General features: G+C 40.5%; 1 protein-coding gene across 5 annotated transcripts in view; it reads right to left on the bottom strand.

The window, feature by feature from the left end:
• CABIN1 (calcineurin binding protein 1) overlaps positions 1-12,791 on the bottom strand; it is an 87,553-nt gene that overhangs the window by 22,286 nt on the left and 52,476 nt on the right. For all 5 annotated transcript variants that reach the window (XM_015878092.2, XM_015878090.2, XM_015878089.2 and 2 more), the window contains exons 31-34: positions 6,685-6,848; positions 4,687-4,783; positions 2,944-3,579; positions 2,405-2,479 (exon numbers count right to left, since the gene is read on the bottom strand). In XM_015878092.2, the coding sequence (XP_015733578.1) occupies positions 2,405-2,479; positions 2,944-3,579; positions 4,687-4,783; positions 6,685-6,848 (972 nt within the window). The remainder of the gene's footprint in view (positions 1-2,404; positions 2,480-2,943; positions 3,580-4,686; positions 4,784-6,684; positions 6,849-12,791) is intronic.

Raw genomic sequence — 12,791 nt, 5'->3', positions numbered from 1 at the left:
TTACTCCTAAAAGTAAGAGATGGGCATCATTAAGCTTGCATGGATGTTTAACTGAAAAGGTTCCTCACCACACTAGAGCCCAATGCAATAGCATTTTACACCTTTCTGTTGAAGGCATTATTGCCTAAGCACAAGCACACCCGTAGGCATTCTGTAAAGACATTTAGCAATACTATACATATGTTGTAGCTGTTCACAGTTAAAGGACACCGTTTTGAAACATTCTGTCCCTGACATGAGAAGAATATGCTGCTACCCTGTAAAACACCTCATGACTGAACATCTACGTTATTTTCTTTGTTGTCTTCTTTTCAACAGAATGAACATGGGAGCTTAAATGTGGCATAATGGTTTTGCACCATCATTCTCTTCTGTCATCTTTAAACCAGGGAGTCAACCTTTTACACTTCCCCACGTACTAAGCTGACTGGAGAAGAGGATGCTGGGGCCTCTTAACATTGCCTCATTCATGAAGACCACAGAGGGTTTCTGAAACAAAAGTGTCACAGTACTGCCAAGCTATTAAAAAATCTCATCACAAAAGTATAATAATCCACTTTGCAAACTCTGTTTACTGATTGCTGTACTGTTTCCTGCTTACGCCTGAAGAGGGATGTAAAAAGATTTCAACAGAGCTGCTAAATATTTAGGTTAAAAACTTTGGTCTGGAAAATCATAATTCAAGCATCTCAGAATTCAATAGCAAGTGACAACTTCCATAAAAAAAAAAAAATACACTGTCTGGAACTGTAAAATACAAAAACCAGCAGAGGAAGACATAGATCAAGGTGGGTTTTGTGTTCATTTTTTGGTCTGGGATAAGGGACTGAAGAACCACAGGCCCTATAATCCTATTCAAACTCTCCTATAGCAAAGCTCTTCTCTAGCTTATGGCAGCTTTACGCATGACATCATTTGTTTACAGAAGGCAAATACTTGCCAATTTTAAATCAAACAGGATCCAGTCTGTTGAAGACAGATGTCTACAAGAGCGGCTATTCCTGTGTCTCCACACTAATTCAGTGTTATATGAGAAACAGTAGGACAGCCTCACACTGCTAACGAGATCTGCTAGAAATAGATGAAAACGAGACTGCAGTATGTGATAATCTCATTAGTTGGGACTGCTTCCTAAAAGGGAACGCTTACAAGCCTCATAGTGCATCACATTAAGAGGTATGTTTTATTTCAAGTGATTAAACATGAAATCTCATAGCCTCCAGTGCAGTTAAATACTAGCTCCGCTATTATATCTATTTCAAGATTATCTGTGTGCAGGTTTTTCACCATCCTAACATTTTGCTGCATGCATGAGGAACTGTTGACTTTGCTGGAAGAGCTGGAGTAGCATACCCAGAACCTTTACAAAGGCACAGCAAGAAATCTGGCTGATAAGTGAGACTTTATTATGTAGTTTTGAAAAGGTGAATAAATCTCGAAAGCAGTTACATTACCATTTAAAGAAGCTTATTAGGAAACTCCTTTTATTCTGAAGTCTTAAATCACAGTAAGATGACTTGTATTTTTTTTCCCAAAAACAAATTATTAAAACTAAGAGTCTGGATAGTCTGAGAAAAGATGTATTTATTAGCAAGAACAACCACCTGCTAAATACAAGACTGTGAAGGAAGAAAGATTTCCTCTGCAGCACCTCTCCTGACACCTAGGTTCATTTCTACAGTTCAACAGAAAAATGCTACTGGCCTCCTTGGGGCAAAAGCTGCAGAAAAATGTTGGTTCCTTGAAAATCTCACTGAAGAAAAGTTCCCTTTGCTCTTACATTCTCTTCTGTTTTTCTGCTAGGAGATGCACTGTCTAAATGCACGTGTTAACCAGATGTGCTGTGAGGTGATTCTTACCTCAGAACTAACAACTGAGAACATTTATGGATGCTCAGGACTCAGACACGGCACAGGGAAAAAAATGAGCTGGGACATCTCCTGACAAATAAAAACTCAGACCATTTCAGGTAGAAATTTAGCATGCAGGTAATCTTGTCCAGAACAAATACTACATAACAGAGCCTGCTCCAAGGGTTTGATGCTCCTCTACCCACCTCAACAAAGCCATAATCATCAGTAGAAAAATATTCAGCAAGATGAGATGAGAAAAAAAATTGCCTGGAGATTCAAGAGAAAGGTGTCTGAAAATGCAAGGTTTAGTCTCCAACAGAAGGCACATGTACTGAAATAAAATGGAAATTAAAAAAGAGTTCTGAAAGGTTTCAGATATTTCACAGAAAACACAGCTCCCTCCACTAATGTGGTCCCAATTATCTTCAGCCAAATGCAATACAAGAAAATCAGATATTTCTAATTTCTGCAAATACTCAACCACACGCTTGCCTTTGCAGACAATTTAATAGAAGCATGTTTTAAGTAAGCAGAGACTTGACAGAGCTTACCTGTTTCTGGGCTGACGCTCCCATATGCACCTGGCAAAACTTGACTGCCTGCTCAAGTGCTACTTCTTCATCCACCTGAATAGAGAAACCACAATTAACGAAGCCATAATTACTTAGATCATCTATATATCCAAATAAATTCAAACAAAATGAGGATGTGGGGCATAGGGTAAGTGGGAGAAGCAGCACTTCTGCAGCAGAGAGTGATCTTAAGTTATTCATGATTATATATATAAAGTTATTTAACTCTTCAAACTAACATTTGGGATGAACAAACTCAACACAATTGGTGTTAGAGTTCTTAACTGATTTCAGCAATTAAGAACTGGACTCCTGAATTACAAAACACAGAGCAGCATATTTTCCACACACACACCTTAGCAGCACTCCCGTCAAGGCAGTAGGATCTTTAGGAGATACACATCTCCTCAACCTCTGAACGGACACAGCGCTAATTACATATGGTTGGTTTGGTGATTACTCTTACTCTGTAATTTTTATTTGTGACTTGACAGATTATTAACAGCAGCATACTCTACCTGCTTAATCAGCATGTATGTTTCAGACATGATCTTCTCAATTTTACCCAGGTCGTAGGCCATAACTTTCTGACCTTGCTGCCACACTCGATAGGCATCAAGCAGAAGCGTTTTCCCAGACTCTACATCTTCCAGTAACTTCCTCTTCCTGCTTGATCTCTGGACAGGTTCTTCTGTAGGTACTGCTTGAACTTTAGTTGCCTGCAGTTGCTGTTTTGAGCTGATGCTTAGCTCTTCCAAAGAAAGTTCTGCAGTCCGGCTCTCTGGAGCTCTCTCTTTTGAGTTCCTGCCAGACTGAAGACGGTCCGGCTCACTGCATTTACACGAAGAATCAATTTTTTCAGGGTCATTGGAATATCCATCAAAATCCATAGGCTCAACGGAACCAGGCCTAGGGAGATCTCTAATTTCCTTGGCATTTTTGTCCTCATGTTCCAATATGTCCATAGCATTGGGGATTTGTCCCTGAGTCACTTCTTTTACTCCGTTTTCAGTACTGTGTGCTACTCCATCAGACAAGACTGTTTTTTTGGGAAGGACATCTTTGCCCTCTTCAGTACTAGTTTTATTAGAAACATCTGTTGTCATCCTTCCTGAAGCAAGGTTAGAAGACTTGGAATTCTGATCTTCTGAAACCTTAATAAAAGAAATAATTCTTCTCTGTTATTACTCAATTCAGAAAGCATTTCAGCACAGCCAAGTAATGACAATGAGTACCTTTAAACTATTTACTCCAATTTCATTCTTGTTGGTTCCTGAGTATTAATTAGTCTAAGCCACAAGTATATTAATCAGTGAAAAGCAGCACAGGTTGAACCAAATGGCAATCTTCCCCTCCCCACCCCCGCTTCATTCCATGCTATGGAATCTAAAAAGATGAAATCCAAAGTTTGAGTAGCACAAATTTACAATCAAAAAATGAACCTGTTTCTTTTGGCAGCTGGAGATCAACTTCGAATTTCAGAACCTTCCTTTTGGCCATTCTTGCGTAACTTTCTTCTTGTTATTACATGAAAAATTATGCTAAACACAGCTATAACATACGGAATTTTGTACCTTTACTTTGGTAATGGTCTAAAGCTAGAAAACATCAGCACATCATCCCTTCTGTCTTGGCTTATGAACTATTCATTTATGAACTATTTTATGCAGAGATCCAGTGCCCTTGAGGGCTTTTTTTTTTTCCTTAGTTTGTTAAGCCTAGACACTCATAACTTGGAAAAGCCTTAGGAATGAGTTCTTCCTTGACTGTATTTACAAAAAGAACTTTCAACTTCCAGTTATTTTAACCTGAAAGCTGATTAGTCTCTAAATGACATTTAAAAATTACATCTTTAAATGTAGCAACAGATCTGGCGCTGTCAAGGACTAGCACTTAAAAATTGGCACACACGCAACATCTAGTTGTGTGGTTTTGTTTTGCAAGAGGAATTCTACTTCATTTTGTAAGAAAAGTTGCAACAGACTCCACCTGAAAATGCTGCAGCTCTTATATTCCGTGTAATTACTATTGCTCTAAATTTAAGGGAGAGTCACACCAAACTTACTGTAATCCATTTTCAACCACTATATTTAACACTGCATTTCAAAAATAGAAACATAATGGTGCCAGAAGGAAGTTTTATATGTAATTGCACGCGATCAAAAAGCATTAGAAGTGATAGTAATGTAGCCCTTCAATCTCAGTAGATGTTAAGGAAAGAACAAACTGAATCCTATGACCATCAAACACTGCCGCCTTACCTGTGTCAGATCGTTCAGTGTGTCCTCCAGCACTTTCACTGTCAGCACAAAGGCTTGCTGGGCCAGAACCTGGCGATCTGCATCACGTAAGTACTTCCTGTGCCACAGCGAAATAACACAAATGAAGCTAGCTGCCAAAAACTGCAGGACTTTAACAGCAAATGCTAGGATTTATTTCATAGCAGTTCTAAACATGCTAGATGAAACACAAAATGTACTGTATGTGAATATAGTATATTGAATCATAAAACTTCACATTTTCTTCCACCTTTCCACTTCTATCCCCAAAGCCACTGAAGAAGATAAGACAAAGAAAAGATGGGGTTGGTGCCATCTACAAGTGGAGGAAAGGGGAGAAATGCAAAAGCCACGGCATAAAACAGACAACCAGGATTACAGTTTTCTGTTGTCAGGCCTTTGGAGCCCCTGAAATACGAGCTTTCTATTCAAAACTTTTTTGAAAGAGAGCACTAATCACACAAAGCTATCTTGAACTGTCAGGTGATTTTCATGCTCTGGATAAGCCGTACATGTGACACTAAGGATATCGGCAAACCCTTCCTCATTCATCATATTGGTTACTTTTGAACGTAGGCTTTTAAAGCTAAAACACTGGCGTGTCAACACTTCTTTTCCATTCACCACTAATAAAAACCTAAAACTCTACCTCTACAGAATATACCCACTCTATGGCTTCATTTAATTCACCAAAACATGGCAACTTCACAGTATTTCACTGCTTTAGACCACTTTGAACTGCCCAATTCAGTGTGACAGAAAACTGGGATTTTTTATACATTTCAGAACAGGCTGGTTTTAATAAAAGGGCTCAAATCAAGTCAGTAATTGTCAATAATATTACTTGGTCAGAAAGCCAACATTTTTAATGAACATTTTATCTCTATACTATAACATTTTGAAAAGTGATGTTTGCTTTGTCTTTCAGGCAAAGTATATAAAAACTTATCATTAGTTCTATTTATTCATTCATTAAAGCTGAGATGCTGCACACATTCACCAGACACACCCAGAAGATCTGTATTTGTAAGTTCCTATAACGACTGCAGTTCATCGTGGCTGGCACTGGCTGGTCCAACACATCCAATCACTTGTTTGTTAAATTCAGTCCAGACTTATAAATAACATAATATTTTTAGTACTACTTCAGGCTCGCTTAGAACAGAATTTAAGCCTTCTATGGTCCAGTTCTTCTGATACGTTAAAAGTCAAATATTTTTGGCTTCAAGTTTGCTGAACATGTGGTGACATATTCCCAGACATACTATGATCTATGCAAATTCATATGCACTCACACTTGAAAACATGTGAAGAAACCTTTACTGTTTTCAACTTAGTACCATCAATCATTCAGCTCCATTTCTTCAGTATTTGCCAGATTAGTTTCAACACACCCCCCTAAGCAAACAACTTGGAACTACCACAATTGCTTCAATGTTTTCTTTAGCTGTTTATTTTGGTCTTCCCATTGATATATATCTGTATATAGTTCATGTTAAATGGCTTTTTTTTTCTTCTTCTTCTTAAATAAGTTTAATGCAATTAAAATTAGCTCACCCATGAATAGGATAAGCTTTTTAAATAGCATCAGCTGCCTGTAGCACCACTGTTAGGCAGTCAGGGATTACAGGAAGGCAGGATGCCTGTGCTGTGACCTCTCTCTCAGTGGACGTGGCTCTTACACAAGAGGCCCTGAGGGGTGCAATGCACTGTTCCACCAGTGAACCCCCTTCATGTGATAGCAGACCTATGGATATCTGTTAGGGCAGCTGTGTGACTGCTCTGAGTTCCAAGGGAAATGAGGAGGAGCTTTAAGCTCTATTCTGGAATCATAATCCGGAGAAATTTAACCACCATCCCACCATATTCCCAAGAAAGTCTGTCTATAGACTTACTCCTAAAATAAGAATGTCTTCAAATAAAATAGTTATACAAAGAACAAAACACAAGCAGCGGAAGATTAAAATGAATGTATCATACTTTCCCTGATCAGGGGTCCTCTGTAGCATAGACGAGACTTTCAGCAGGGTGTTGTAATCCTTCAGCTGTGACAGCACATTGAGCAGTAGGACTATAGAGCGGTTCATATGAGATGCAAAACTGCCCGGGCGGTCGATTTCATCCACGGGGATGCGCCAGATTCCCTGCAGAGAGAAGAACAGAGGGAAACCCTGAAGAAGAATCCAGCTGAAAAGGAGAAAAAGCTTAAAAAATGCAGCTGGTCCTTCAGCTGAATGGATTTTCATTGAGGGTCAGGGAATAAAGGACAATGCTACAGTCATTCACACACAGAGATGTCAACTTAAACCAACCAATTAATGCCGGTCATAACAAATGAGGAGTTTGTAAAAGCCTCCAAACACCTAAATATGAATGATCCCCAGAAAGAAGCAAACAAATATTGGGCATCTTTCTTAAATGTTTGCAGACACAGCCACCGTAAGCCAAAAGTCAGCAACCACAAGGAAACAACTAACTTAAAATAAGATTTCCAGGCCTGAGACCTGCAACTAGCCCAGCAACAGCAAGTCTGTATCTTCAAACAATCTATAACTAAAGGCACTGGGAGCTGAGTTACTGCCCTGATGCCAGCAGTGCTCACTGGAGAACTAACAAGCCCCGTAAGAACCAGATTCCTCAGCAGAACCCACTTTCCAGGGGCAGATTCAAATCCTAATTCCATTTGTAGGATGTGGGAACGTTTGGGGGGGGCAAGGCTGGAGATGGATAGAAAATGCAATTTAATTAAGGTTAGACAGCTCAGATTTTGCAATGTCTTGTAAAGTCTAAGGTGATTTTTCTTCCTCCCAGTGTTTAATAAGGATGCTGTCAACAACTAGCAACCATATATTTAGAATGGAATTTAAGTAACCCTATGCATGTAGCTTATATTGGGACCATTCACAAAAATACTGCTGTTACAGCAGCACAAACCCTCCTCTCACTTCTCCCACTGCAGCTTTTTACAATGAAAATCTTTGGGGTCTTTTGTACCACTCTGTGGCCACACAGGAACGAACAGTCTCATCGATAAGAGCACCTGATCGAAAATGACTTCTGCTTTCCAAGCCCATGCAGAGAGCAGGATATACAAATATTCATTCTTTTATCCTTGCTTAAAGGTCTTGATTTGATATTTTTAGCTTTGCTTTCATTGTGAGCAAAACTCTTCAGGCCTTAATACAATGTGAAAGCAAATAAAATGAATGCAGCAATCACAAGTGCCATCTGAACACAAAAGCAGTAGATATGTGTATGTCTGCAGTGCCCCTACGTGTTTTCAGAGATCTGCAGTTCCCACGTATGGGAACCTGGGGGACACCACACAAAAAAAAAAGAACCAGACAAATATCAGTGTTTTTAAATAGGACACAGTGACTTCAGCTAGATTTAGTGCAGACTGTTCTGCCAACTTTCCTTACTCTTGCTCCCTAGTGATCAGACACCCATATTTCCTCTTTGTTCCCTGAAGCTCTCTTTAAATCTCCTGAAGCTTTTTTTTCCCCCATAAAGTATCCAAACCCTCACCATGATGGACTGCCAACATCCACAGTACCCCCTATGGCAGCTGCAAAGGCATGACCTGCTCAGACAGCTCAGGAGCACTCACCTAGGAAGAGATCTCAAAGGAAACAACCCCATAAAGCAGTGCAAACTTTAAGCAGAGCCTTTTGCTTCCCCAGAACTACACAGTGATTTTGCTTTCAGGCTACAGATGAACACACACATTCTAGCACAGATATTTTTGCTTGTCTGCACATATGTAGGCTGGGTTTCTGCCAACCTCTAAAACAACCGAAGGCATCATAATGGCACCATATTGCAGCAACCCACTCAGCCAATTTAACTATACAAAACAATTTATGGTCAGCTTAGATGCACGCTGCAGGCATGGAACACAGCCAACGTGTAGGTTTCTGGTCTTTTTCAGCATTATCTCATCCTTTATTTGAGTTAGGCAGGTCACTGGGAGTGAGTTTTAGAATATCATATCTGAGATCAGATGAAATTCATTCTGCAGATCTCACCCATATATTCTGTGTATACAATCACCATGTAAGATCATTAAGTTGGAAATATCCTTTCTTTAATTGCAAAATGTGAGGGAGAAGATCAGGAGAAAATTCTCTGAAACAACAGATTTAGTCCAACAAAAACTTGCAGGAAGGACCAAATCTGTGCATAAAATGTTGACCTTAACCTGACAATGTTCATGTGCTAGAGAGAAACAAGACAGCTTGCTTGGCAATGCTGCTCTTCTGCCTTTCTCCAACACCAGGTACATGAGAAAAGTTTTAATTACAACTCCCATTTTACGCTTATTCTAACATTACAACACAAAGCCTGATTTTAAAAACAAAGATGCTGACTTGTCGTGTGTTGACTTGCAGTTTTACAAATGCAGAACAGCACGGCAGAAGATTGATGTCTTGTTCCACACCTGCCCACCTCATACACAGCCTGGAACCAAAAGCACAAGGAATCCTGCTGTTGGGAGTCTGAACCACCTTCATTCCACCCACCACTATTCTATTAAGCAATATGCAGAACAATTATGCTGAAGTGAGTTTTTCAGATTCTACTTTATGAGCGATGTCGAATCCTTTTCAAGATAGCAGTTTGAGCCAGAGGAGAAATAAATGGTTTCATCCCAGCCTTTACTAAGGTTTAACTGATTCCATCAGGAATACGTTTTTCCTTGCCAAATATCAGAATCCTTCAGGAAGAAGAGTTCTGAATGTAGATGATATACTGAAGCTTCTCCTTTAAAAATGGCCCAACAGCTTTTAAAGCAAAACTTCAGAAATGCAAAGCTTGAAACCAGAATAACTGGGAGGGCAGACTGGAAGAAGTTATTCAGCTTCAATAAAGCTTTCATACAATCATTTGAAAATTCAGATTTGCTAGTGAAGTATCTCCCTTGAAAGCACACACTGGCAGGAGCACAGACCCTTCTGATAAACATCTTCAGCTCCTCTGAAGTCATTTACTGCTGGCTGTCACCACACAGGACACCTGATAGAGCATCTCCAGCCCAAGCCACCAGCCGACTCTTGCAATGCAGCACAGTGCTCTGCAGTGCAGCTCTGCTGCTGGCCACCACTCTGCAGCTGAAAGGTTCTCCTCCCTTCTGCAACAGCCAGCAAGGTTGTTTACATGGAACTGGAGGAAGGACTGAGAGTCACTTCCAATAACTCCAGAAACGCCTCCCAACATCCAAAATATCAAGCTGCTTTCCACGCCTCCCTGGCTAAACAAGCTCCCGAGGGCTGGGAGAAGTAAAGCCAATACATGCTGCTGGGAAGAATAAATCTGGGATTTTTTATAAGTGAAAATTATGAAACAACTTCCTATTGAACATTATGTTAAATGTGAAGCTGAATGCTGAACTCAGCACACAACATTACCCATGACGCTTATCTGACTTTGGCTTGGAACTTACTGCACGACTTCCACAATTGATGAGGGTAAGAAGAGAAGCACGCTGTGCAGAGCTCTGTAAGCAGGAGCTAGAGCAAGAGCAGTACTTTCTAGTTCAGCCACTGAAAATAGCAAGGAAGGAAGTGCTCATTATTCCTCCACACTGTTTGCTTCAGAACTTGAAGGGAGGGGATTCCCTGGGGTTTAGGAATGCCTCTCTGCAGAGGAAGCACTGACAGCTCTCAGCAAACCCCAAACATCCCTGCAGAGGAATGCCGTGTTTCACAGTGAGCCATTTTCTAAGCAGAGGTCAAACTTCCCTCTCTCAGCACTGCACAATTTCTCCCACTGAAATGAAGTAACAGTTGTCAAACATCAGATGATCAAATTCATAGAAAACAAGTAAATACATCATGTAAGTACTGCTGCACAGTAACATCTCCAATCACTTTGGATTTAATTCTCAATTTACTACAAGGCCCCATAAGTGAAAGCTGCACCAGATACCACTACATCAGTTCAACTGCTGCTGCCTGTAGGTGACCAATGCAAAACCAAGCACTTCTCTGACCAAAACCCGTCAGCCTGAGCAACGTCCTATTAAGAAAAGGCATTTTCTAAAAGCAAATCTAATTCATATTTTTAACAACTGTTATGTAATATGACCAAACTAACAGACCAACTAGAAAATGATCCAGAGAAGCCACCAACTCACAAAAAAAAACCTACACAGCATTCTAAAATCTGAAGGTGAATTAAGCACAACTGCAAAACCCCTGGAAAGCTCAATCTTCCCTAAATATATATATTTTATATATTATAAGTATGTTTTACTCCAGGGTTAAACACACCACACTGGAGTACTACTAGCTTCCCTGTGACATCCCTTTCCTGCTATCTAGGTCAATATCAGGCCTTGCACTTAGGAACTGAAAAGGAAGATAATATAAATTGAACAGTTTCAACACACAGAACTCTAAACGTGGCTCTTCTCAGCTAAGAAAGCACAGTACAGACCCTCAATGAAGGATATCCCTGCTCCTTCCTGCAAGCATTGCTTTATTTACTGCACAACTTGTTCTGTGTTTGCTCAGCAACTCATGACTTCCTGATAGCTCTGAGTGTAACCATTAAAAGCTCCTCCCCACCTCGTTTAGCAAATTACTACACCAACTTTTCTTCACCCCATCACTGCACGCTCCCATCTTGCTTCTTATTTTACTTTGTTGCCTGACCTGAGTTTTTTCTACTTTGTACAGACAATTCATTCTTTTTCTCCTTCTTCATTGCTACGCAGAACGTTGTGGAACAATTCCACTTCCGTGAACAGGAACGCAGGTGAGAAAAAGATACTAAGAAATCAAAGCAGTTACATTCACAATATTATTATTAGCTGAAGGGAACTGCACCATCAAGAGAAAAACAGAGCTCCTGCCTTTGGTGAGCTAAACTGAGATGTTATACAGAGCACTCAGAGAGCATTCCCCTTGGCTGGTTTAGTCTTGTTCACACAGTACAACAGCAGAATATTACAAACAGCATGTTAACCAATAAATGACATTTTAGCAATCTAGAAAAAGTGTGAGAGATAAGTTAAAGCTACAGCAACTTCCTTTTTAAGATGTAATCCTGCTCTGCTCCACCAATTCCTCATTGATGGCACATTGGCTATCAGCATAACAACATGGATGCTTTCTGGAAGAACTGTGGGATCCTGCAGCATAAATTAACAGCATGAAACTGTGTCAAATGGAAAATGTTCCAATTATCATATGCTGATTAAAAAAAAATAATGCAATAATGCAAAATAATCCTCACCCCTCATTTATCTCCACAAAATCTAATGCTTGAGGTTTTCACTGTGAATTGGTGTAGCCCTACAAAAGCAAACCCAAGGTATGAGCACAAGTTGGGGACGTGACCATCTGAGAAGCAGGGGGAAGGGAGTCACTTCCTTGCTGAGTAAGCAATTACCTAAAGCCAAAGTGCTTCGTTAAGGTGCTGAGTTACAAGCTCAGGTGGAATCCATCTAACAGCAGCAGGGGTACTGATGGCCTCTGCACAGCGCTGCATTTGGGCCTCTGCCAGGCAGAATCTCGAGGTTTTAGTTTGCTTGCTCAGGAAGCTTGAGGAGATTTCAGTGCAATGTTTCCTGCGTACCATCTGATTGCACAATAATGTCAACAGACAGAGGCAAAAAGAAAATATCCACTCTGCTCCGTAACTGCAGTGGGAAGGAATACAGAGAAGAGAGCAAGAAGGCACAGCAGGCTGCTCCCTCAACACAACCTGTTCTGAAGGTGCCATCTCATTCAAGATGAGATACAGCTGCATTGGCTCAGAGCTCTGCAACAGTGGAACTCAGACATCACCTTCTTGAAAACCAGCTATACAGCATGCAACATCCGCTAATAACAAAGTCTACTCCCTGCACTGCTTCTCCAGGTCAGTGCTGTCAGCAGCAGGAGTACCTTTCCCCAAAGCACTCCAAGAAACCCCGTCAGATCCTCCCTGTTAAAGCATCTCCCTCCTCTGCACATCTCATGTGCTAAAGCTTTGCTCTAGAAGTTGCTCCCTTCTACCAGCTGTAATGTAGGAATGACAGAGGCACATGCTAGCCAAGAGCTGAAATTACCACTAGAAAGGCTTCTCACTGCATCTGTGGG

The sequence above is a fragment of the Coturnix japonica genome, chromosome 15, assembly GCF_001577835.2.
Source record: "Coturnix japonica isolate 7356 chromosome 15, Coturnix japonica 2.1, whole genome shotgun sequence".
Classification (NCBI taxonomy): Eukaryota; Metazoa; Chordata; class Aves; order Galliformes; family Phasianidae; genus Coturnix; species Coturnix japonica.
The sequence above is the reverse complement of the archived record's forward strand: the minus strand, read 5'-3'. Positions and strand labels throughout refer to the sequence as shown.